We start from the raw sequence: 26,956 nt of genomic DNA on the forward strand, positions 1-26,956 counted from the left end.
CGCCACATAAATTTCTCATTATAAAAAAAATAATTCCAAATGTAAAAGTTCCTGGAGCTCCAGGATGGTGAGACATCCCTGCTCTTCTTACCATCCTCGCACATTTTATCCTTGCCAAGACTTATCGTGGTGTCGATATAACCTCCGTGTGGTGGTGTAATCTGTTTATTTTGATTTACAATGTTTTTGACTTTTTCGGTTATCATTGGTTTATGTAACTCTATTTATTATTTTAATACAGTGAAGCATATTTACATTGACGTTGTGTTCCCACAGCCATGTGTTAATTTGATATCAGCACTGTGAAACATTGGGAGAGTAAAGATGCTAAAATATCATTATGAAATCTGCCACTGCACAACAGTACGATAAGCAAATTCACCAGACTGCCAATTTACTGGTTTTCTCATTTCGACTCTCATACTCAAAGATTGATTGAATGTTATTCAGAAATATTTATTCATTCCATTCTGTGTTTTCACTGATCCCATGTTGATAACAGACCTGCAGGCCATTTAGGGGTCTCTCTCTCTCTCTCTCTCTCTCTCTCTCTCTCTCTCTCTCTCTCTATTTCTCTCTATTTCTCTCTCTCTCCTTTTTCCTCTCTCTCTCTCTCTCTCTCTCTCTCTTTCTCTTTCTCTTTCTGTTTGTCTTTCTCTTTCTCTTTCTCTTTCTCTTTCTTTTTGTTTTTCTCTTTCTCTTTCTCTTTCTCTTTCTCTTTCTCTTTCTCTTTCTCTTTCTCTTTCTCTTTCTCTTTCTCTTTCTCTTTCTCTTTCTCTTTCTCTTTCCCTCTCTCTTTCCCTCTCTCTTTCCCTCTCTCTTTCCCTCTCTCTTTCCCTCTCTCTTTCCCTCTCTCTTTCCCTCTCTCTTTCCCTCTCTCTTTCCCTCTCTCTTTCCCTCTCTCTTTCCCTCTCTCTTTCCCTCTCTCTTTCCCTCTCTCTTTCCCTCTCTCTTTCCCTCTCTCTTTCCCTCTCTCTTTCCCTCTCTCTTTCCCTCTCTCTTTCCCTCTCTCTTTCCCTCTCTCTTTCCCTCTCTCTTTCTCTCTCTCTTTCTCTCTCTCTTTCTCTCTCTCTTTTTCTCTCTCTCTTTCTTTTCCCATTGGAGATTCTAAAATACTATTCCACCTAAATAAATACATAAATTTTAATTCTATTTTGCATGTGCACTTGTCTGACGGGATAGATTGCAGGGGTCCTCACTCACCTCTGAGATGGTTCGAATATTGACCCAGCTACAAACGGTCATCCTGTGTTTCGCATGTGGGCTTGCAGGGTGATGCATCAGTGTGTGCGTCGTCCCTCGGATGGACGTAAAGGTGGTTACCCTGTCTGCCAGCTAGTAGATGTTAAATATCCCACAGTGTCCTGTTCTGTGTGAAGAGTAGGTGAGGAATCTCTGGCAACCTGAACAGATTACAAATTCTTCATTTAACCTACTTAGTTGGACATCAGGCCTGGCCAGCCAGTTCATGAAAGACTTTGGCCAAATAATTTCCTTGGCTGCCTTATTAGGTGGGAAAAATTGTGGCCATAAAAGAGTCATCATCACTCGAGCAAGCCTGGTGTTTGCGTCAAGGTTACGCTGGCTGGCTTAAGATCTTAAGATCTTGAGTTTGAGCCCCTGTCATTCTGTTGAAATAACATCATGTGGATTGACTCAGCCTGTCATCCTTCCGAGATCGGCAAAATGAGACCCAACTTACTGCTAAAATGGACACTGCATCAGCGGCACAACTGTGCTTCCAGAAAATGTTGCAACCAGCAACCACAGGCTGCAAACAAAACAAATTACACTGGCACTCATGTAATGTTACATGCCGCTCCGATGAGGTCCGATGGACCAGGGTTTGTGAACTTGTCTCAACAGTTTGCTGGACACATTTCCTTAACATCTTCAATGGGTGTTACATGCCTGAATACAGAAATTCAAAAGAACAATGATCAAGCCAAATTATTTCTGAATTTATTGTTCTTTTGAATTTGTGTCTCAGACAATGAAATATATGTTTCATCGCCTGAGATGGCGACACGTTATATATATGTATGTATATATATATATATATATATATATATATATATATATATATATATATATATATATATATATATATATATATATATATGTATGTATGTATGTATGTATGTATGTATGTATGTATGTATGTATGTAATGTATGTATGTATGTATGTATGTATGTATGTATGTATGTATGTATGTACGTACGTACGTACATACATATATAGTTGCGGTTCTGCAAAACTGACACTCCCCCCAGGCAATGCCAGACAACATGTAGCTGTCCCGAGACAGTTATTTCATTTGTGTCTATTTTAGATAGCCCTTCCCTTATATCTTGTGGGTTGATGAGACAAATGTGTTGCGAGGGTTTTTTGGCATACAGTATCTTTATTCCCATTCTTCATTCTTTAATATATTTTATTTTACTTCACACCCGACCTTCCTTTCATGCAAGCATGCAGGCCACAACAACAGGATATCTCATTAGGATATGCTGCCGAAACCCATCCAAACTTCGCGCCATTCTCCGACACATCACCTCAGGTCTTCGCTGTACTCGGACCCCAATGTTGCAGAATCTCATACACCACTGCAACACCTTCATAATGATTCCCACATCATCAGACCACAGCTCAACCTTGCCTAGACTCACCATTGACACCACAATCTCGACCATGACCGCCATCTCTATCACAAACTCGCCGCCCTACAATCACTACACGACACCACGCCACATCGCTCAACCAACGTCACCACCAACAACCACCACCTCCCTCTGGACCAGCAGGAGACAAGGAAGCGGCCAATACCCTAATAGTTACTCGGACTGGACGTTCTGGTGTCTAGCTCTGGGCTCGAGTGTGTGCTGGGCGCAGTTCAACATCGTGGGGATAGCCCTAGTATTCCGCTCAACTGCAGCTCCCATTTGGCGTCCAGCGCATGTTAATGGTCGGAGATTTCCACTAGATGCCCTTGCCCCATGTTATTCTAGGAGCTCCATCACATGGCAAAGCGTGGAGCAAATGAGGCCATTTCCGGTGTGAAATCCTCACTGGGGCGTGCGAACACTGGTTCAAGTCCACACACCAATGAGGGTGTGGGGAAACACCCATCGTTCCAACTGTTCTGAATTGTAAAAGTAAGCTCCTCTCTTGCCTGCCCTCTCTAATCTGGCCTGCCTGTCTCTCTCATCTAACCCACCCGCTCTTCTCTCTTCTATCCCTCCCGCTCTTCTCTCGCATCCGCCCCGCCCGCTCTTCTCTCGCACCTGCCCCACCCGCTCTTCTCTCTTCTGGCCCGCCCACTCTTCTCTCTCATCCGCCCCGCCCGCTCTTCTCTCGCACCTGCCCCACCCGCTCTTCTCTCATCTGCCCCGCCCGCTCTTCTCTCGCACCTGCCCCACCCGCTCTTCTCTCTTCTGGCCCGCCCACTCTTCTCTCTCATCCGCCCCACCCGCTCTTCTCTCTCATCTGCCCCGCCCGCTCTTCTCTCGCACCTGCCCCACCCGCTCTTCTCTCTTCTATCCCGCCCGCTCTTCTCTCGCACCTGCCCCACCCGCTCTTCTCTCTTCTGGCCCGCCCGCTCTTCTCTCTCATCTGCCCCGCCTGCTCTTCTCTCGCATCTGCCCCACCCGCTCTTCTCTCGCATCTGCCCCTCCCTTTCTGGTTCCTGGAGTCACGGAGTGGTGAGACGGAAAGGAGTGCACCTGTGAGTGGGAAACACCAGATCAAGCACCACCTTAGCATATAAACAATTACATGCACAGGTTTCTCTCAGCTCACATTAAGTATATTCTTCTTATACATTCTTTGCTCTATTTCCCACTCCCTGACCTACATCTTTGCTCCTTATCTGCCAATCACCGCACACCTCATTACACCTCCTCCAATCACGCACCTTGGACACTTAAAGTTTTCCTCCCTGCTCCCACTCCTAAGCGACTGGGAAGTGTGGGCCCGTTGGCCGCGCCAGGTACAAAAATAGGTCGCCAACACCTCGTACTTTGTCTCTTTCTTTGCTTTCTAATTTCCTCGGGTATGTGTCTGATAGTGCCTTCATGTTAGCATAATTAAGATTGTAGAAGTTTAGTATCATTTAGCTCTGCCCTGTGTCTTTGTCTCGTAAATACTTGCATTTATTTTGCCAAACCTCACAAATCCTTGCTTTCCCCTGCTGTACATATTGTTTTCTATCGAAACCTTTTATTGTTCTGCATGCCTTTCCTCACCCTTGCTTTATAAATAAATTGTTTATATTGTGAATATACCCAGTTTGTCCTGTCTTTTCCTCCATTGGTAAAGCATGGTCCGTACATAGTTAGCCAGAAAGTTTTACCCCACCGATTGGCTCTTGTTAGCCCGTGCGTACTCGCAGCTCCGCTTGGCAGAACCTGATCCAGTGAGTAATTAGAGTATGCATCGATGCATTGAGAGCACAAAACCCCCATTGGTGCAGCCGTCTGCAAGTAAGGTATCATGTGAAGTAGTGTAACCCTCCCGGAGCGGCAGTGCCAATTGTATGCATCGATGCATTGAGAGCACGAGACCCCCATTGGTGCAGCCGTCCACAGGTAAGGTATCAAGTGAAGTAGTGTAACCCTGCCGGAGCGGCAGTGCCATTTGGTGCTCGTGGTTGCCCAGCAACCCGCCGGTGCATGCAGTTATCCATGTCCGGTGGCCCCAGGACCGGGTGTTCGGGAGGAACTCGAGCACTTCCCCTCATGGCGAAACTCGAACGTGCGGTCACCGAGCAGACAAACAACGATGCTACCAACTAGTTTTACCCTTTTCAGGGAAACTCATCGCTATTCCATCCACACGGTGACTTTGAAGCCTTACGGCTTTATATCAGTTCATGATGCACCCCTAACTGTGATTGGTGATGACGCCAGATCGAGTCCCATTCTGCATGATTTGGGCCCAACAAGTGCCATTTTCAACATGGACACTTTGTTTTCTTCCCTACCAATCACAACCAGGAGGCATCACCATTATCTGCAACTGGGAAAGGGGGGGGGGGGTGATCAATTGCTAGATTGTGGAAAGAATAGCTTGAACCGTGTGACTGCGTAGCTCCAGAAAGAGGGAAATTATTGTATCGGGGAGATTATAAAAGAAAGTCGCCTTGTTTAAACGTGCCCTGAGAATACAGTAAGTGTTAATTAGAAAGCAGATAGAGTAAGTTTGTTGTATTGTGTAAAACCTCCTGTTTTCAATTGAAGCTGGGTGAAGACTTGGGCATTAAGGCACAACTGGAAAGCACATTGCACTTTCGAAAGAAACAGCAGGGACTGTTTGGCTGGCACAGCACAGGTCATGGTGGCGAGGTCAGCTGTGGAACCTTGAAGAGGGAACATAAAACTTTTTATTGGAGTCACCCTGTGTGGCGGGATGGCATGGAAGATCACATGCCCACAGCCACGGGCGGGCCAATGATAGAACCCGCCATGCATGAAGAAAATCCCCAAAAATTCACGAGGGCCCTGACCACGCAAAGCGCATTCATTTTGAAGTTGGAGACCCAGCGTGGTAGTTGGAGTTGGAATTGGACCTTTGGAGAGACAGCATCCCTCTCTGCTGTCTTTCTCTGGAGACCTCTGCTCAATGCTATACTTCTCATCGCCATAAACTCCAGCCCTGTGCAACACCAGCCTCAGACACAGATCTGCATCGTGACGGTGACGTCACGGCATTCGGCTTCTGTCGGAGAACATGGGTAAACATCATCATTACTCCCGACTGCATTCAATTAATGACTCCAGGTGTGGGTGGTGATGCGAGAGATAATGTTGCTGCATGGCAGCCAGGGCTTTTCGCTCTTGGGACGTGCAGCAAGCACTGTATGGTACACCATTCCGTCGCTCACACTACTCAAAGTTTGGAGTCAAATAATGATTGGTATATAACCGAAAGGTTTTAGAGTCACAGGTTGATGGAAATTTGTTATGTTACACCGATGATGCCCTAAGGAGGGCAAAACCAATCGGTGACTGCAATTTTTATTGACTTGTGACAGCTTCTGACATAAATACGAGTACATTTAACGTCATTGTAATTTGTTCTGCGCGATGCTGTCTTCCGGAAGCTGAAAGGCATAGATCTGCATCATGACGGTGTTGTCATAGCTAGGCTTAGATCGGAGAACACAGGTAAACATATATATATATATATATATATATATATATACACTGCCTTCAGAAGGTATTCGCCCTTTCACATTTTTAGCTCGCTGTTTGAAGAACAGAGAGCTATAGCAATACTCCCAGCGTCAGCGTGAGAATGTTAAAGTTTTTGGTGCAAGTTATTTCCTTTCTAATGTTTTTGTCTACCACACTATTTTTTACAATTACAAAATACAAATACATATATTGCTTTAAAATTATTTGGATCAGACTTCACTGCAATGCTTTATAAAAAATATTATTAGACTAGTCTTATAAAAACGATAAATGTATAAACAGGCGAGCATTGGGTAGCTTTGAAACAAACTCTCTGGTTTTGGTGTGCTACAGTCTGAATTTAAAATGGATTAAATTAAAAAAAAAAATTTCACCGATCTAAACAAAAAGGTATTTCTACGAAGTCTTGACTCAGGGGGCTGAATACTTATTGACACAAGGCATTTCAGCTTTTTACTTTTAATTAATTTATAAAAATTCTCAAAACATGTTTTCACTTTGTCATGGAAAGAATTATTTTGTGTAAACTGTTGACAAAAAATTAAATTTAACCCATTTTAAATTCAGGCTGTAACACAACAAAATGTGAAAAATACAAAGGGTGTGAATACTTTCTGAAGGCACCGTAGATACGGTACATGTGATTCACTACAGCCCTCTGTCAGGGTAGTTTGTATTGCAAAATAATTGGTGTGTTATTGCAGTACTTTAGCAACAGTTGTTACGAATATGTACCTGTATTCCATTGAAATTGTCAGCATGCATCCTGCAACTGTCTCGCTTGGTTCTTCCAGAATATTTGCTGAGTTGTCCACTTCCGGGAAAGCCAGCATTTGGGGAGGTGTACGTGAGTGGTCTGCACCCAGGAGGCAAGGCCTATTTCCACTGCATGGCGGGCTATCAGCTCCGCGGTCAAAGCATCCTGACGTGTATAAACAGCACCCACCCGGGCTGGGACGGCACAGAGCCACTTTGCTACGGTGAGCACAATTCAAGACTTTAAAAAGAGCAATTTAGTGAAGGGAAAGGTAGGCAATTAACTGGTCTCGTTTGGCAATTAACTGGTCTCGTGCCTTGTTGGGACAAATTGTGAATGGCGGGGGTCTTGCATTTGCAATCCTACTTGCCCACCTCTCCTTGAGAATGTGATTTCTAGGACATTGCTTCTTGACTTGTAGCGATAATTTAATCGTTAAAATTGTACATTTCCGCTGTGCTCTATTGTTTTGATGAGAACAAACGAGATGATCAGATTACATGTAACAATGGTGACGCATCTCCACCGCCAAACACAGATCGTCTTATTCGGGCACCCGATGTGACTTTCCTGCAGATATGCGATTCCATGGAGCAGCGATTTGTCTTCGCTAGTCTATCTCGAGCCTCTTGATACATGCATGAACAACCTCACCATCTGCCTTGTGTTGTTTTGTTTTGTGTTGTTTATTTATTTTGGTTATTCGTGTTTTCCTCCTTAATTAATTTGGCTCTTCACAGCCTAAAATCCTCACCCCTGATCAGTTTTGCTTTGTCATCCTGCTTCGAGAACATTCCTTCAAGCGATCCATTCGGCACCATCTTATTTTGCTCAGTTTCCGTGCCTTTTCCGAGTGCAGTGGAAATCGAGCTGGAATGCCAGTTTGGACCATATTTGATTGTTGTTGATGTTCCCTCGCAGCTGTTTGTGGAGGAATTGTGAGAAACGCTTCCGTGGGCCGCATCCTGTCCCCTAATTTTCCTGCCAACTACACCAACAACCTGACGTGCTATTGGCTTATCGAGGCCCCACCTGGTCATCGCGTGCACCTGCATTTTGAGAAACTCGCTCTGGCTGACGATGATGACAGGTAATGTAGAGTTTGACAGAATGTGATTGCAATCAATACTGTGACGTCCACGGGACTTGAATGGTCCCGCCAACGTAGAATGAGCCGAGACGATGGAGGCGGTTTATTTTTTTATAACCCAAAGATGGCGGTTTTAATCGCTCTCCAGCAAACGGGACGAGGAAGGTGGCACGAGTCGCTTTTCACTGAGTTAATAATGTTTATTTCTCTAACCAGAGCGATAATAAGACTCGGCAAGAGGAGGGATCCAGGGCGATTCGACGGGAGGTTGTGTGGGTTCGGACGTGGGGAAAACACAAACAATTCCAATGGATATACAAATCTCAAACCCTCTAAGGCGCCAGGTACACACACACACACACACACACACACACACACACACACACACACACACACACACACACACACACACACACACACACACACACAACGTAGCTAGTGGTCAGGCTTGCCCATGGTGTCGATGTAACAGTCACTGGATTGGTGCCGGACGAGCTGGCGTTGCGCTCATCAGGGGCAGGAGACACGGTGGTGCCGAGGTTCCGTCAGCCCTTCCACGCACAACCGCGGTTTCCGGCCTGTGAGCTCCAACCAGCCACCGTGGTGCTGTTCCTGGTGGTGTCGACCTCCTGGTGTAGGCCCAAGTCCGCTCACAGCCGCCAGGGAGCCAGTTCTGGCGCCAAGATGCGAGCAGGAGAGGGAGGCAGGTCCGCCTGCCGTTCGGTCCCGTACTCCGAGCCAGCAGAACTCCAGAGCCAACCGAGGTGAGGTACGAGGCACAGCAAGGCCACGAGACACGACGAATCGAGGAACGAACCAGCGCAACGAGAGAGCGCGCTCAGAGACCAACAGCCTGGACCAGACGCTTCCTTTTTATCACTCTTCCTCCTCTTCTTCTCCCGAACAGAACCTTTTTATACTTGAGTCCTCATCACTTCCAATCAAACCCTTTTATTGGCCCTCTGCCGTCGCCTTCCGCCAATCGTGATCAAGGGGCGGAGCCATCCGCAGCACTGTCCTGTTATGTCACGGCAAGCCCACAGGGAATACTAAAAGGGGATACGCATACACACTTATCCTAACCCATCTCTCTATCTAATTACGTGACAATTATCATTTCCCCCTTAAAGAAATGGACATTTACTAGACAACTTATCACCACTGAATTGCGACTTATTACATCGAGATCCTGGTAAACTCGAACAGCATGGCATACCTAATTAAACATCCTAATTATCCTTTGAATGCATACCCCCCCCTCAAATGTAACACTGCCCCCTCCTCTGGTACCGCAGCTCCTGCAAGGTATATCACAGGCGCTACCGTACCAGCCTTAACACTTACTGACTCACGCCTATTTAACCTAACAAAAATAAAGTAGGAGGGGCAATGGGCAGCGAGCCGCAGCTAACTTACCTATCCTGCTTAACGCACTACCCCCTTATGGACTTATCCTCGTCTAAACAATCATTCATCTTTTTTTTATTTTATTTAATCACATGAGGGCACTGAGTGAAGTTGCACTCCATCCTCTGGATCATCGCTCCTGTCCAGCACTCTTCCAGTGATCTGGGGAGGGGAAACAAAAGGTTCCACAAAAACACAACACTTGTACTTTACATTCCTACTCCAAGCCTTAACGACACTATTCACAGGATATTTACACGCGACCGCATCCCCCAGTGGATGCTAATAGACCCAGCGTTACCTGGGGAGCCAATTTTCAAATTTGCTTCACCCCAAAATTATGCGGACATCATGCCCTTGCTGCACATGTCAAGTTGTGCAGGATCGAGTGGGACTCACACATCTTCACAACACTCACACCATGGTCATCATCACATTTCTAGGTCATGGTCCCCATTTTAATGATTGCAGGCTGAATCCCGCCATGGCTGTGGGGTGGGTTACCACAAGATGATGGGGGCATCTCAGGTGCAACCATGCCCACAGGTAAGCTTTAGTCCAACCCGGACGTTTCTCCGCCCCGCTCCCTTTGATTCCCACCCCCCTGTTAGCCATCAGCTCTAACCCCGTACAACACACTGGAAGGGGTCTCACTGGCTCCTCTGGCCTTCCTGGGTCGCCAAGGTCCTACCCACCTTGGTCGCCCAACCAGACCCTCTCCCAGTTGCCTCCAGACACTGTCACCATCAGCCACCAGGGGTGAATCTCCTTGAAGGGGGGGGTCGCAATTCCCGCTCACCGTGAGCCTCAGCAATCCCTGCGGACAAGCACATCATCCCCACCCACAAAACCCACATGACTCCCCCCACCCCATCGGCCTTACATGTGACACCTGCATTTCTAACACTTCACCGACCATGACCTTCCCAGTTACCACACCATGTCCAATAAAAAAATCAATGTGTGCACCATACAGTTCACTTCTTAACTTGAAACAACTCGCACAGCACTTCTCCTCACCCGATCCACGCACCAGCCATTGGACAGCCACTCGTGCCCGCTTTGTTACCAATTACCCACTGTCCCTATTGTCACTCTAAAACCCAGCAGAGCTTACAAACCCATGCCAATTTTCCCACAATTCACTATTTTCACCAAAGGAGGGCACTTCGCCGCAATCTCACCAGCCGAGCATGGCCCTATATGCTCAGCCCGATCTAGTCTCCCCGACCCCCGACAGTGATCTCCGGACTCAACCTATGTAAGGGCACCTCGGATAGACCTGGCGGTTCAGCAGGAGGATTCATCCTCTCCGAGTCTAAAAGTCTATTGGAGGGTCCCTCCATCGCCGGGTATCGGCAATATCGTTGCACGTGTCCTCTTCGCCCGCACCGGAAACAACTCCCCATAAAAGGCCCCCGTGGGTATCTGTGTAATGTCTCTTCCGGTTCCGGACCACCTCGGCCATAATCAAATTGCTCTATTGGCTGGGCTGGACCCCGCCGCTGTGGCGCACTTACTGCCGAATTACCCCTTATCAAACTTGACAGTTTCTGGCAAATTTCCTGAAACATTTGGGTAATGCCAATTTCTCCCAGCCCCCCTCTCTGATCCCGAATCTCCGCCTGTCGGATCGTCACCGATGGCCTCTCGGGCACCCGACCCGGCCGACTCTACGAGGCCAGCCTGGCCGCGCACTCGGCCGCTCGGTGAACGGTGGGTGGATCCTGTAACTCCACTAGCGCTTGGACCTCAGGGTCCGGAAGAGCAGCTAAAAATTTCTCTAGTGCCAGTCTGTCCCACGCCTCCACTGTTAGGTCCCGATACGCGATCCGAACTGATTGGTAAATGTCTTGTCCCAGCTCCTGCACTGTCTTGCCCGACTTTAATCTGCGGTGCTGGAGCCGGGCCCGCACCAGATCACAGTTTGCTGCGAACCCAAACCGACGGCTCAACGCCTCGCAAATGTGGGAGCTGGTCAACATCCCTCCGCGATCATGTTTAACACATCTGCGACTGGTCCCCGCAACGTTGCCACCAAATTCCCTGTACGTTCCCGCTCATTCCACCCATTTAGTCGGGAAATACACTCAAATTGCGTCAGAAAAAGCTTCAAGGCTCCCTGACCTGTCAAAATTTACCAGGGGGATCACTTTCCCGGTGGCCCGCTTCCCAGTTTCTCCCTTGTCCGAATCCAGCCCAGGGATCAAACACCCTTGTGGCTGCGTATCCAATTTCGGAGTCCTCTGTGGCCAAATATGTTTTGTGGTGAGGGTCTCATGGGTCAATTTTGCTTCCTGTTCCAAACGTTGAATGGACCGATTCACCTCTTCCCGCAGGATCTTCTGGGCCCGCACAACCTCCTCCAAAGCTCCGTCGCGAGTTTGTAGCTGCTCCTCAACCAACCCGGACACTCTACTTACAAAACACGGCTTTACCAGGCCTTTATTCAAGTCTCCCTCCTGGCTCATAATTTTATCTTGTTCGTCCAAACGAGCCTCCAATCCTTTTACCTCCTCCGCCAAATTCATCCCTTGCTTCCTCAGCTCTCCCCACTCTTCTACTTGTAGCTGCATACGAGCATCCACACAGGCACGATGACGTTCCAGGCCTTCATCCACTTTATCAACCCGAATGTTCGTTGCATCAATTTTATCTTCCAATTTTTTTCGTATATTTTCCCCCTCCAATGTAATTTCTACCTTTGTTTCCTCCAATCTATCCTCGAATTTACTTTGTATTTCCCCCAATTTAACATCCACACACTCCTGCATCTCAGTTTTCATTTTCTCCATCTTTTCCCCCAATTCATCCCTCATTAAATCAATCCGTGCACCCAACTGTTCCCCCATTACCCCCAATTAATCTGTCCTTTCTGCCCTCTGTGTCACGAATTGATTTGCCATTTGTGCTTTCATTTCTGCCATTTCTGCCCCATGTACCGTCATGTACCTGTGCTGTAATTGCACTCATTAAACGTTCCAACATTGTCCAGATCGACATCGCGCCGGTTTCCGGCGCTGCCGGCTCCATTACGGGCGATGAAGTACGGTCCACGCTCGGAATGGGGGAGGTTCCGATCCTACCACCGTCTCTCCCTTCTTCCCCCGACTCGCTGCCCGACACGTGACCTTCCTCCTCCAACATCTGCACATCCGCCATGGTGCAGAAGTCCCGTTTGCCGCCAATTAAATTTAATTTGAAAACTCCCGCTAAAATTTTCCCGCGCTCGCGTGCTTTTCTGCAGTAATTTTATATTCCAATTCGTGGCGAGATTTTAATCCTGGTATATTCTCCCGATACCGAATATAATTTAGAGGGGTTCGAAGATCCCACACCCCGACACCAATGTGACGTCCACGGGACTTGAACAGTCCCGCCAACGTAGAATGAGCCGAAACGATGGAGGCGGTTTATTTTTTTAAACCCAAAGATGGCGGTTTTAATCGCTCTCCAGCAAACGGGACGAGGAAGGTGGCACGAGTCCCTTTTCACCGAGTTAATAATATTTATTTCTCGAACCAGAACGATAATAAGACTCGGCAAGAGGAGGGATCCGGGGCGATTCAACGGGATGGTGGTGTGGGTTCGGGTGTGGGGAAAACACAAACAATTCCAATGGATATTGAAATCTCAAACCCTCTAAGGCGCCAGGTACACACACACACACACACACACACACACACACACACACACACACACACACACACACACACACACACACACACACACACACACGCACACACGCACACACACACACACACGCACACACAAAACGTAGCTAGTGGTCAGGCTTACCCGTGCTGTCGACGTAACAGTCACTGGATTGGTGCCGGACGAGCTGGCGTTGCGCTCGTCAGGGGCAGGAGACACGGTGGTGCTGAGGTTCTGTCAGCCCTTCCGCGCAGAGCCGCGGTTTCCGGCCTGTGAGCTCCAACCAGCCACCATGTTGCTGTTCCTGGTGGTGTCGACCTCCTGGTGTAGGCCGAAGTCCGCTCACAGCCGCCAGGGAGCCAGTTCTGGCACCAAGATGCGAGCAGGAGAGGGAGGCAGGTCCGCCTGCCGTTCGGTCCCGTACTCTGAGCCAGTAGAACTCCAGAGCCAACTGAGGTGAGGCACGAGGCACAAGAAGGCCACGAGACACGACGAATCGAGGAACGAACCAGCGTAACGAGAGAGCGCGCTCAGAGACCAACAACCTGGACCAGACGCTTCCTTTTTATCACTCTTCCTCCTCTTCTTCTCCTGAACAGAACCTTTTTATACTCGAGTCCTCGTCACTTCCAATCGTCACTTCCTTCCACCGCAGATTAAAACCACGCCCTCAGCACGTCTTGCTCGAACCCGGTCACTCTACCGACTGCGGTAGAGTTCCAACTACGTACTACCAACTCCGGTTCGGGTATAGCCGAGTGGAAACTGCCAAAGCCGTGCCGGCTGGAATGAACGGATTATCGGGTATGAAAACCCGGCTAAACTCAGATCCGAACCCTGCTGGACCAATGCAAGAAGGGACGGAAACGAACTGGGGGCATTTCTAACAAGTTTTATTTACAGTAAATGAAGACACAAAGCAAGACTTTACGCAAATATGTAAGAAGTATTTTCAATGATCCAAAAACACTTATTCAATTCTCCTTAAAGATGGGCCCACATGCAGATACACACAGAATGAAAAGAAACCCAGAGTCTTTGTTGGACCTTCACAGCCGTGGAGAGAGACAAGCTGGGGGTCAGAGTTCGGTGGTGTACCTGACCGTCGGAGGAAGGGTGTGCTCCGTGATGTGGCACCAGACAATGGTCGCTGGTTTGGTCCCCAGTCGCACGTGTGGGACTCGAGCTTCGTGGTGCAGCTCGGGTGGTGAATGGCCGGGGTCCACGGAGGGGGGTCGGGGTCGCTCTTCCCTTCCTCGTAGAGGGCCAGCAGAGACACATTCGCCGCCTCGACGCCCACCAAAAACTCTTCAAAAGAGCTTTTAAAAGACTCTCCAAGACCTCAAAAAGACCCTCCAAGACCTCAAAAAGACCACCCAAGACCTCTAAAAGACCACCTCTCTCAGAGAGTGCTCAGGAATTTATCGACCTCCCTCAGCGGGGAGGGGCCTTGGTGAACACACCTCGCTGTCCGCCTCTGATTGGACAGGTCCTATGGCCCACCTTTCTGGGGCGGGGCCTTAGCCCCTGCCGGGAAACCCCAGCCAGTCTTCCACGCGGGTTCATACTTGACGAGTAACAGTATCAATGTCGCACAGGCCGTTGTGCAAGAGTTACAACGTTTGTGGAAGGAACATTGGTGGAAGTGGCATGGAACGGCTGCAAGACCCTGCCTTGGCAAGTCAGAGTGCTTGTATACAGCGGGTGGGTAGTGGATCGTGATGGAGAATGGAATGGTTATTGGTTGTTTGATGGATGTAAAGATTTAATAACCGAACTAAAAAGAAATCGCAACACATGCCTTTGATTCTCCCACTAGACAAAAGGAAAGGGATCTGACTACACACATACTTAACGACATAACTGACTTTTGGGACATCTGTATGTTGAATGCAAATGGTTGCCAGATCCGTAACAATATGAACTCACCCACATCTCTCACCTGTGAATGGAGGGTGTGGTGTACGAGGTGCAGTGGAACATGAGAAGCAAGAGTGTTAGCAGCAACTCCGCTTTATTGCGCGTCCTGATGGACATTCCTGCCACCCCTAGCAGGCGAGTCATGATATACGAAAACCCAATCACGTGATACCGCACACTCCTCCCCTCGTAAAATGACAAGTCAAATGATGAAAGGACAATCATAACATGACCAACCGAAACCAATCAACACTCAAAATCCTCCAAGTACCACGGCTGCATCCTGACCTGCCTCAGGCGGGCAGCGACGCCAGACGGCCCAGGCTCAGACGCCTCCCGGCTCGGAAGAGGTGACACCCTCGCCGGACTTGCGCCATCCGCAATAACAACCGCCCCCGGCCGACCAGCCTGCCCGACGTCCTCGGGCAGGACTGAATCAGGTGAAGACCCCGTGGGCCTCGGCACGTCCAGCCCTGGCGATACACGTCTGGCCACGGTGACATTACAGGTGGGGAACCCACATCGCTCGGCACGGGGGGGGGGGGGTGACGCTGAACAGCGATCATGCATTTGGTCCACGTGCCGCTTCCACACCTCCCCACTATCAGTCCGCACCATGCAATTCGCCGGCCCCAGTACCACAGAGACCACAGCTGGCACCCATTTGGAACCGTGGAAATAATCGCGCATCATAACCCGCTGTCCCACATCAAAACCGCGCAGCAGCGTCGGGCGCGACACCGCCCCACTCACCGACCCTTTAGGTCGCAGCAAATCCAGCCTGGACCGCAATGGCTGTCCATAGAGACGAATGGCAGGAGAATCACCCGTGACAGGATGAATCGCGTTCCTGTAATGGAGCAAAAAGATATCGACCACCGTCTGCACAGGTGCAACACCCCCCCCCCCCTGCGCAAAGCCGGTTTCAACATCTTAACAAACGACTCAGCCTGCCCATTCGTCGCAGGATGATACGGTGCGGACCTTAGATGTCGAATACCATTTTGACGCATAAACTCATCAAATACACCTGTGATGAACTGCGGACCGTTATCAGAGACTAGGATCTCCGGTAATCCTTTATTAGCAAAGATCGTCCGCAGTTTCTCTACTGTAATGTTTGCTGATGTATGTTGCAATACTACAACCTCCGGCCATTTGGAGAATGCATCGATCACAATCAAAAACATTTTGCCATTAACCGGCCCCGCAAAATCCACATGGACCCTCTGCCAGACCCTGCCTGGGGTCGGCCATAGCCCCGAGGCTCGACGCGGGTTATCAGCATCTGTTTGACACGTGGTGGAACGCTTAACCAACCGCCCAATGGCTTTGTCCAACCCCGGCCACCACAACAGGCTACGAGCAAGACTCTTGGTCTTCACGACGCCAAGGTGACTGACATGCAGTTCTTCCAAACACCGCTGCCTGAACTTCGGCGGAATCACCGCCCTCATTCCCCACATAACGCACCGTTGGACCAACGACAGCTCCGATGCGCGTGACGTGAAAGGTTGAAATGCCGGTGTAGAAGGCAGATCGCTCCAATTCCCCGTAGAAATCGCCTGGACGACACGGGCGAGCACTGGATCATGAGCCGATTCCACCGCGACCTGTTTGGCCGTGATCGGCCCGCTTTGGACCTGGCCCAGCGCGAACACATTGACCCGGTCGGCCGACTCAGACGCAGCTGGACCCTCCGCACACGGCAAGCGCGAGAGCCCGTCGCAGTTAGCATGCTTCTCGGTGCTTCGGAACTGAATATCGTAATCGTAAGCAGCAAGAAACAGACACCACCTCTGTATTCGCGCGGCCGCTACTACCGGTACCCCGCGTTTGGGTCTCAGGATGAATTTAAGCGGTTTGTGATCCATCTGCAAAGTGAAATGCCACCCCAGCAGGTATTGATGAAACCTCCGCACACCCCAGACGAGGCTGAGAGCCTCGCGCAGATCTGGGCATATTCCCGCTCTGCTGCAGACAGGGTCTGGGATGCAAAACAAACAGGCCGCTCGGAACCATCGTCCATCCTGTGGGAGAGCACTGCCCCGATGCCATATGCAGAGCTGTCACATGCCAATAAGAGCGGACGCGCAGGCTCGTAGTGCACGAGGACCGTATCCTCTGTGAGCAGCCGCTTGACGCGGTCGAACGACGCCTGGTGTGCAGGCCCCCAGGCCCAGCGCTCGTCCTTCCTGAGCAACCGTGTTAACGGCACAAGTTGTGAGCTGAGCCCGCGCACGAACCTTTAGTAATACTGTGCCATACCAATGAACGAGCGCAGATGTGTCTTGTCGCGAGGAAGTGGCATGTGCTGAATCGCCTCCACCTTCCGAGGGCCTTTCAACAGCCCCTCCGGCGTGATGATGTGCCCGAGGTATTCCAAGCGCTGCTTGAAGAACGCGCACTTCTCCCTGTTCAAGCGCAGGCCGCACGCTTCTAGCTTTGTCAGCACTTGGGCAATGTTCGCAAGGTGCTCATCCGCCGTTTTCCCCGCAATGAGTGCATCGTCCAGGTAGGTCTGAGCGGGCAGGCCAATGCAAACCTGATCCATGGCTTTCTGCCACAAGGCTGGGGCCGAAGCAATCCCAAAACAGAGTCGGGTATATCGATAGAGCCCTTGACACGTGTTGATTGTCAAAAGCTCGCTACTCCCGGGATCCATCGCCAGGTAAAAATATGCATCACGCAGGTCTAGCTTCGTGAAGTATCGACTCCCCGCCAATCGTGCATATATTTCATCGATTGACGGCAGTGGATATTGCTCCACGCTGAGCCCCGGGTTAACCGTGGACTTGAAGTCCCCGCAAAATCCGACGTCTCCATTCCGTTTCAGCACCGTGACGACCGGGGTGGCCCAATCTGAGTACGACACCCGTTCGATCACTCCACAGGCCTCCAGCCTATCCAGTTCACCCTTGACCTTGTCCCCCAGGGAATAAGGCACCGGTCGTGGTTTACAAAAACGAGGAACCACCCCCTCCTTCAGGAAGAGCTTTGCCTGCACGCCCTTGAGTTTCCCAAGGTCGTCGCAAAACAAACCTTGATGTCTTTGAAGAATCTTCTCCAACTGATCCTCCCACCGGCTCGGCACGGGTTGTACAAGGTGAACTGCGGACCAGTCTAGCCTGATGCAGGACAGCCAGTCTCGGCCGAGGAGAGACGGTCCCCTCCCCCGCATGACGTACAACGGAAGCGCGGCGACCTGGCCTTGGTACCGCACAGACACGTCTGCCATCCCGACTGGCGTTATCTTCTCACGGGTGTACGTGAACAGCATGAGGTTTGACCTGATAAGCTTCAGGCCGTTGAGTCTACGCGCAGTCTGTTCGCCTATGATCGACACAGCCGCTCCCGTATCAACCTGAAACGTGATCGGCGTTTTGTTCACTTCGATTTCCACCGTCATCGGGCACGCCGCCACAGGGCCAATTGAAAACGGGCTCAACAACGGCTGCCGGTTCCGCCCCGGGTCGCCGAGGTCGCCTCGCACATCGCCGTCCATGACCTTAACTGTGGGCGGTGCCCCAAGGCACACACGCTTCAGATGACCCACCTTGTGACAATTTAAACACACGGTGCCTTTATACGGGCACACACGGCGCAGGTGTCGACCTCCGCATCCCAAACACGTCCGCGGGGTCACCTCGTCGCTCGTGCGGCCGCGCGGCGACGTCCGGCCCGCACCGAAGGTCGTGCGTGCGTCCCGGGGCGCTCGCGACCCCGCGTGGGCCTCCGGGCCATCCGGCATGCTGTGGCCGGTGATGGCCCGAACATCTCCGCGAGTCTGCTCTTCAGCTGTAACAGTGCCGACCGCCTAGTCGAATGTAATGGCTTCACCCTTCAGCCGTGGAACCGCCGAAACCATCTTCGCATCTTGTAAACCAGCAATAAAACGATCTCTGAGCCGAGCTGGACGCTCCTCCGCCGTGAACTTGCATGCCACGGAAGAATGCTTCACTCGCGCCACGAAATCAGCAACGCGCTCCTCCGCACCTTTCGAGAGGCGATCAAACTGGTATCGAGTCAGCTGTAATGACTTCTCCGGCGCCATGTGTGCTTTCATCTTCTGCACAATGTCCTGAAACGACAGCCCGTCATCACGCCACCAAATCACTCAGTAGTCGATAATGTTCCGTCGATAGCGAGGCGAGCAAGATCGACTTCTGTTTGCTCTCGTCGACCACATCATTCACGTGGAAATAGCATCCCAATTGTTCTGAAAACAATTCGAAGTCGTCCCCGACGAAAATGGGCACCTGTCCATGCGCCGTGACTCGTCGATCAACCATCCTCGTCAGCCAACTGTGGTGTACGAGGTGCAGTGGAACATGAGAAGCAAGAGTGTTAGCAGCAACTCCGCTTTATTGCGCGTCCTGATGTACATTCCTGCCACCCCTAGCGGGTGAGTCATGATATACGAAAACCCAATCACGTGATACAGCACAGAGGGAATAGCCAATCAACTCTCACCTATTCGACTACACCCAGGTGGCTCGGATTATATATATGATTGACCCCTCCTACAATCCTGTAGCCAAAAGTAGCTGCATTGAGCAACCCAAGAAGACTTACACAAGGTAAGTATTAACACTGTTTCGAACCATTCCCAGAGTTCCGCAACAACTATAAAGACGTTCACACATAGTACACACATGAGAATCCCAATGCTGTGCACCCCCTCAGCTTCCGGACCGGTTTCATTGCTTATTATATAACTTATGATGTTGATATTATATCATCGCTTCTGATGATGTTGGTCGATTAGGTCTGGCTCGCAGTCAGCATTCCAATTCATCCCAAAGGTGTTTGATGTGGTTGAGGTCAAGGTTCTGTGCAGGCCAGACAAGTTCTTCCACACCAACCTCGACAAACCATTTCTGTATGGACCTTGCTTTGTGCACGGGGGCATTGTCATACTGAAACAGGTAAGGGCCTGCCTCAAACTGTTGCCACAAATTTGGAAGGACAAAATCATCGAGAATATCATTGTATGCTGTAGTGTAAAGATTTCCATTCACTGCAACTCAGGGGCCAAGCGTGAACCATGAAAAACAGCCCCACACCATTATTCCTCCTCCACCAAACTTTACAGTTGGCACGATGTATCCAGGCAGGTCTCATTCTCCTGGCATCCGCCAAACCCAGATTCGTCCGTCAGACTGCCAGGTGGTGAAGCGTGATTCATCACTCCGGAGAACACGTTTCCACTGCTCCAGAGTCCAATGGCGGTGAGCTGTTCACCACTCCAGCCGACGCTTAGCATTGCTCATGGTGATCTTAGACTTGTGTGCGGCTCCTCGGCTGTAGAAACTCATTTCATGAAGCTCTCGACAAACAGTGCTTGTGCTGATGTTGCTTCCAGAGGCAGTTTGGAACTCGGTAGTGAGTAATGCAACCAATGGCAGACGATTTTTCCACGCTACGCGCTTCAGCACTCGGCGGTTCCGTTCTGTGAGCTTGTGTGGCCTACCACTTCGCGGCAAGAGCTGTTGCTGTTCCACTTCACAATAACAGCACTTACAGTTGACCGGGGCAGCTCTAGCAGGGCAGAAATTTGACGAACTGACTTGTTGGAAAGGTGACATCCTGTGACAGTGCCACATTGAAAGTCACTGAGCTCTTCAGTGCGGCCCATTCTCCTGCCAATGTTTGTCTATGGAGATTTCATGGCTGTGTGCTTGATTTTATACACCTGTAAACAATGGATGCGGCTGAAATAGCAAAATCCACTTATTGGAAGGGATGTCTGTATACTTTTGGCCATTTAGTGTGTATGTGTATGTTGTAGATTAAATGCTCAAGATGACCACAGTACAAAGTTCACTATTTTTAATTTCAAATGACGTAAGCGGAAAACTCAGTTTCAATATCATCATTTTGCATATTTTGAGGTTTATTTTTTCGAACGGTTTGATATTTGATATTTCTGATTTGAGCCAAAAAGCTCTGAGGTGAGCTTCCATTTGGAAACTGTTGGTCCATTGATTTAATGTTAAGGGAGGAATTTCCTTGCTCACAAATTATCTTGCTTTGAAAATAGCGTTGACACTCTTTGATTGTTCCTTTGAAAGTGTTTTTTTTTACCACCTCTTGTCAATTTACCTGTTGGTTTGTTGATGAGAAGTGAGTTTATAGCAGCGTCTTCACGAAGTAAAATAGCCAGATTGATCATGTCTTAAGTCCAATTCAACGGTGTGCTGTGTTTTTTTTTTCTGGCACCGCAGGTTGGTGGTACGTAATGGAAACTCATCTCGCACGCTACCTCTCTACGACTCGTATGAGACTGATTATTTCCCCAGCGAGGGCATTGCAGGCACTGGGCGAGCGCTGCGCCTCGAGCTAACGACGGATGGGATACGCACCGCCGCCGGTTTTGCTGTGCGTTACGAAGGTGCTTGCACATTATTAAGGCATCATGACCTGTCGTGTCGGAATGCTATTCCGGATGGTGGAAAATGTATTTGATGTATTTACTTTATTTGATGCAAAGGTGGCACGCTTTTCTTTGAGCTGTCTAGTTCGGGTTTTGTTCTTGACCCGACTACAAACCGTCAGATTGGTGCCTCAAATGCAGGGTGTTGCATCAAATTAGGCACTGTCCCTCGGAATCGATGGTAAGTGGGGTAACCTGTCGGCATTAACCGATGACCAAGAGCCCACGGCGTCTTTCCATGAAAAGTAGGTGAGTTATTGCCGGCACCCTGAACAAATTACAAATTTCTGCCCAAATCGGCTCCAGTGCAACGTCAGGCCTGGCCATCCAGTTCATGAAAGACGAGCCAAACCTGATCTATGGCCGACCCCATAATAAGGTGAGATTCGTTGGCATGTGCTCTGGGCAGTTCTAGGATAGGCTGTAATGCATAACCTTCAATTTATCTCATAAACACACTGTATACACTTGTGCTTACAGGTGTGTGTGTGTGTGTGTGTGTGTGTGTGTGTGTGTGTGTGTGTGTGTGTGTGTGTGTGTGTGTGTGTGTGTGTGTGTACGTACATTGCTGAGAACAATATATATGTGTCACCGGAAAAAAATATCAATTATTGCGCATTTTCCCCCGAAGTACCGACATTTCCAAGTGAATATTGACAGATTGTGACGTTTTGTGATTTTTTTAAATTAAACGAAATTTTATCAGAGAAATATTAAAATATTTTCTAATTTAAGTTCTATTTCAATGAAAAATAAAATCTATGTTTATTTCTCAAAGTTGTGTCACATCTTTAATGCTGAAATATGACCAGTTGCCTGAATGCTCTCCTAATTAGATTAGTCTATAATGCAGAAGTAATGAGTTTTTAGCAATCATCCAGACAAGATAGTGGTGTACTTTATTGTTCTACGAATATAACTTCTTTTCTTTGTTTTTCTGAGTACTCTTCAAAGTGAAACTATTTCAGACTGTGAAAAGATCATTGTTGGGTGGGTGGGCAATTCAACCAGATTTTCTCTAAAATGAGTTAAGCTGCCATTTACACGGGCACAAGGGAGTTTCACGAAATGAAACTGGAACTGGACTCCACATTGCAATTCTGCAGCTCGGGTAGTAAATGTAAATGCACAAACTGTACCGCAACGAATGTTTGGGCTAGTTCAGAGCATGGTGCTGTGAAGGATGGCAGAATCACCTTCGAGGTATGCACACTCGTATCTTAGCTGTCAAGCCTGGGTTTGAAAACAAACCAGGTATAAACTGTCATCCTGGTGTTTCCCAGCCAGAGCACCGTCCCTCGGATGAACGTCAAACTGGGAATCCCATCTGTCAGCATTCGTTGGGGTACGTTAAAGACCCCACAGTGTCATTTGTGAAGAGTCGGTGGGTTGTCTCCAGCAACCTGAACAAATTACAAATTCCTACCACCTTCAGTCAACTGTTTGGCCAAACTAGTTAGTTCATAAACGAGATGTGCCAAAAATGTTCCCCAGCCAAACCCACACCAAGGTGGGAATATATAATTGATGTCGTTAAAAGTAGTTGGAATACCACTACCTTCAGCTTTATGTGAAACCCATAAACTCTGGGAGGCCAATACGGTATCCTCACCATGATGGTAAGAATTCCACCTTCAATAAATAAGACTTTCGTTTAATTTGCCTTGCAGATACACCGAACCTCCTGAAGTGTGATCTGACTACAAATTGCTACAAATGATCTGACTACAAAACAAAAAAAGAAAAGGAAATAAAAAAAAAAAAATGAGTTAAATTCTGTTGGGGAGAATTGCTATAAGAAAGCTTGTGAATTTTATTTTGAAAAAGTTCCAAGTGAAAACAATATCGGTTTTTTTATTAAGGACACTTTGAGGTGCACTTCTTCATACACGTATGTAGGGCACTGCTATGGGCACCACTGTTGCACCATCATATGCCAACATCTTTATGGGAATGATAGAGGCTAAAATCGATGCACAACCTCATCATGGCATCTTGAAAAAATCCTCAGTACATTATATTGATGATATCCAGTTTATCTGGTCAAAGTCCTCCCGCAATCTCACACGGTTCCAAAGTGAATTAAATTTGATGCTTCAAACCATCAACTTTACATTCGACAGTTCAGTCTGAAGTTCACTTTCTAGACACATCACTCACACTTCAAAACAACAGACTTGAAACAGAATTATTCACCAAACCAACAATCGCACACTCTTACCTTCTCCCATCTTCATCTCACCCAAAACATACAATTACAAGCAGATCACACAGTTAAGAAATCAGAGTAAGATGCCTCTGCTCAACAAAAAGAGGCAGAAGAAACTTATCTGTCCCAATTGGAAACACACTTCATTGTGGAAACACACCATGACCCTCACTCCATGAAAGAAGCTATAAACCGAGCAAAACGCATACCCTGCCCAGACCTTCTGACTTACAAACCCAAATCTGTAACTAACCATATCCCACAGGTAACCACCTACTTCCCTACCTCATCACAATTGCCAAGTATGTTGAATAAGGCCCTTCCACTCCTCCATCAGTCAGAATCACTCTTTACATTTCCTCAACCTCCACTAACTCAACCTCCACTAACATCATTTTGACATGGTCATCCAGAGACATGACAGAAGTAAATAGACACCATGATTTTAAAATAATTTTTTTATTGAACATTTGAAGTATATTTGATCCATTTTAATACACACGAGTATTTTGTAGACTTGCCATTTGCAGATTTCAATGCTTTTACTCTTTCAGGCATAGAACTAACGAGTTCTGAAGTTTTCTCTTGTGGGATTTCTGCCCAGGCTTCACCCAAAGGGTTTGTCAATCCTGCCCATGATGTTGGTTTCTTGAACTTTTTCCACACAGCTCGATCCAATATGGCCCAGAGGTGTTCAATGGGATTCATGTCAGGAGACTGACTTGGCCATGGAAGTGGCTTGATCCCATTTCCGTCCTGCCATTCTTTGGTCTTTTTTGCAGTGTGGCATGGAGCTCCATCTTCCATGAACAGAGTGTTGTATTTGACCACGTGACCAGTGGAGAAGACAGGGAGAAGTCCATCCTCAAGGATAGAAATGTGTGTCATAGAGTTGATGTTGCCAACACTCCACAAGCTCTGACCAACCAGTGCTCCAGATTGCTTCCCACACCATCACTGAAAAACCACTTTGCTTGACAATTGGCTGCAATCAGTTCAAAGAAAACTCTTGACTGAGAAATCTCCAGACCCATACACGTCCACTGTCAAAAAAATTGAGCAAATTGGGACTCATCTGAAAAATTACAGTTTGCCAAAACTCCAAGGGTCTGTTGGCCATCTCGTCAGCCCACTTCTTTCTCCTTTGAATGTTGGTTGGTCTAAGAAGAGGTTTTCTCCTCGCTGCTCTCCCATTGTAGCCCAGTTGATGAAGGTACCGCACGGCAGTTCTTGAGCGAACTTGGACCTCCTCTGCAACATCTGCTGCCTTGTAACGGGGAGTTTTCTCAATGGACCGCTTGACAGCTCAAAGGCATCTTTCTGAGGTCCCAGATCAACCAGAACAGGAAGTTGTGGATTCCTTGCCTTTGCTGCTGAATTGCACAATCACCTGATTGACTGTAGAAAGTGGAATGCCAAGGATTAAAAAAAAAAATTAAATATGTACCCTGAAGACACCGCATCAGCGGCGTAGCCGTGCTCCTAACCAATGATTCAACCAGCAGCCAAAAAGGCAGCACACGATGGGAACCATTTGTCGAGGTGGTATGGATGACTTTATCAACGTTCCTTATAAAATTGTTTTTTATGAGCTCAATGTTAATGCAGAAGGAGGCCTTTCGGCTCATAAAACAGGCACAATAAAACGTGCCATAACCTTTGGTTGTTTTTTTTTTGTCGGTGCTCTATTTTTGCCTCGGACATCTGAGGTGGACCGAGGTTATGTTTTCACCCCTATTTGTTTGTCTGTTTCTTTGTCTGTGAGCAGGATATCTCAAAAAGTTATGGATGGATTTGGAGGAAATTTGATGAACAGGTTAGGTGTGTGATAAAAACAAGCTGATTAGATTTTGGTTCCGATCCGGATGCAGATCCAGCCTATCAGCGGGATACAAAACGTAACCTGTTTATCCTGGCAGAGGTATGCGCTCTACCGAGTGACGTTGTAGGTTTCAAATGCTGAGCATCAAGCAAGAAAGCCACACGTACCATTTTCAAAGCCTCTGTTTTGACTCAGCCCGTGGTTGAACTGTCGACTCAGATCAGACGCTCGAACCATATTATGCAACCGAGTTTCCAATACATATCATTTACACCGATGTTTGTCTTCCCTCAAGTCGTGTTGCTTGACCGCAGTGGAATCAAACTGAATTTGTGATGTTTTCTATTTTATTTATTCGTATGCAGCCTGTGGCTGCTTGGCTGCATCATTTTCTGGGGTGCGGCTGTGCCACTGATGCAATGCCCCCTGTTACCAGTAAGCTCGTACTCATTTCGCCGACCTCGGAAGGATGACAGGCTGAGTTAATGCCACCTGGTGTTAATTCAACGGTTATAAAGGGGCTTGACCTCAAGATCTTAAGCCAGCCACCATCACTGTTAAGCCATCTCCAGGCTTATGTTTTCTTTGATGTCAGTCTCCGATAATCCCACTAACCTTTATCTTTTGCTGTGTGTATTTCATCCCGCCGACAGCATTTGAACAAGGCCGTTGCTATGAGCCATACATACAGCATGGAAACTTCACCACAACGGACAGCAGTTTTGCCGTCGGTGCATTTGTGTACTTTTCCTGTTACGCTGGCTATACGCTGGAGCAAGGTACTTCAACAAGCGAGTGTCTCGACACGCGAGAGCCCTACTGGAATCAGACGGAGCCAGTTTGCAGGGGTGAGGCATAGTATACATATGATTGCACCCTAAGTTCCAAAGCCATGGTGTATTGTGTGTATTTTGATGGCACCCTGAAAATGCAAGTTTCTTTTTGTTTTCACTTCATTATTTATCTTTATAATTGAGACGTATTATTTTTTCTTTTTCATAATGGATGGTTAAGCAGGGTAGATTTAAGGTGTGTGCACCCACCTTTGAGCTCTCGAGCCTCCGGGTAGATGTTTTTTTTTTTCTCCTCTGATTTAGCTCTTTCTGCTCTTACTTCCCTTTAGCCCTCCTCAGCAATTCCAAAATTCATGCTGACTGCATACCTCAAATTTTCTCCATGTTATTAAGCTGGCGGTGCACTGCCATCTCATGTCATCGATCCCCAAACCTGACACATGATCTTCATCATCCCTATGAACCCTTTCTCACCCAACCCTCTTCCTTGAAGGTTGCAGTGTTTCCTCCCATCTTCTTTTTCCTATTCATTCATTCCCTTGCTAATTTTTCTTTCAGACCAATTCTTCCATCCCGTGTATTCTTCCCCTTCATTCGTCTCTCCATTCGCGCAATAACTTTTCATGGGAAGAGCAGCCGTAACCGCCTCAAACCAGTTCCCAACGTCATGA

The 26,956-nt window shown here is 48.2% G+C and overlaps 1 protein-coding gene across 3 annotated transcripts in view; it reads left to right on the forward strand.

Moving 5' to 3' along the window:
• The window catches only part of SEZ6 (seizure related 6 homolog), a 226,182-nt gene that overhangs the window by 163,378 nt on the left and 35,848 nt on the right, over positions 1-26,956 (forward strand). For all 3 annotated transcript variants that reach the window (XM_085859811.1, XM_085859810.1, XM_085859812.1), the window contains 4 exons: positions 6,991-7,176; positions 7,875-8,043; positions 21,252-21,418; positions 26,145-26,339. In XM_085859811.1, the coding sequence (XP_085715937.1) occupies positions 6,991-7,176; positions 7,875-8,043; positions 21,252-21,418; positions 26,145-26,339 (717 nt within the window). The remainder of the gene's footprint in view (positions 1-6,990; positions 7,177-7,874; positions 8,044-21,251; positions 21,419-26,144; positions 26,340-26,956) is intronic.

This window comes from Eptatretus burgeri, chromosome 16 (genome assembly GCF_056783735.1).
Source record: "Eptatretus burgeri isolate ZD-2024b chromosome 16, Ebu_testis_v1, whole genome shotgun sequence".
In the NCBI taxonomy this organism is placed as follows: Eukaryota; Metazoa; Chordata; class Myxini; order Myxiniformes; family Myxinidae; genus Eptatretus; species Eptatretus burgeri.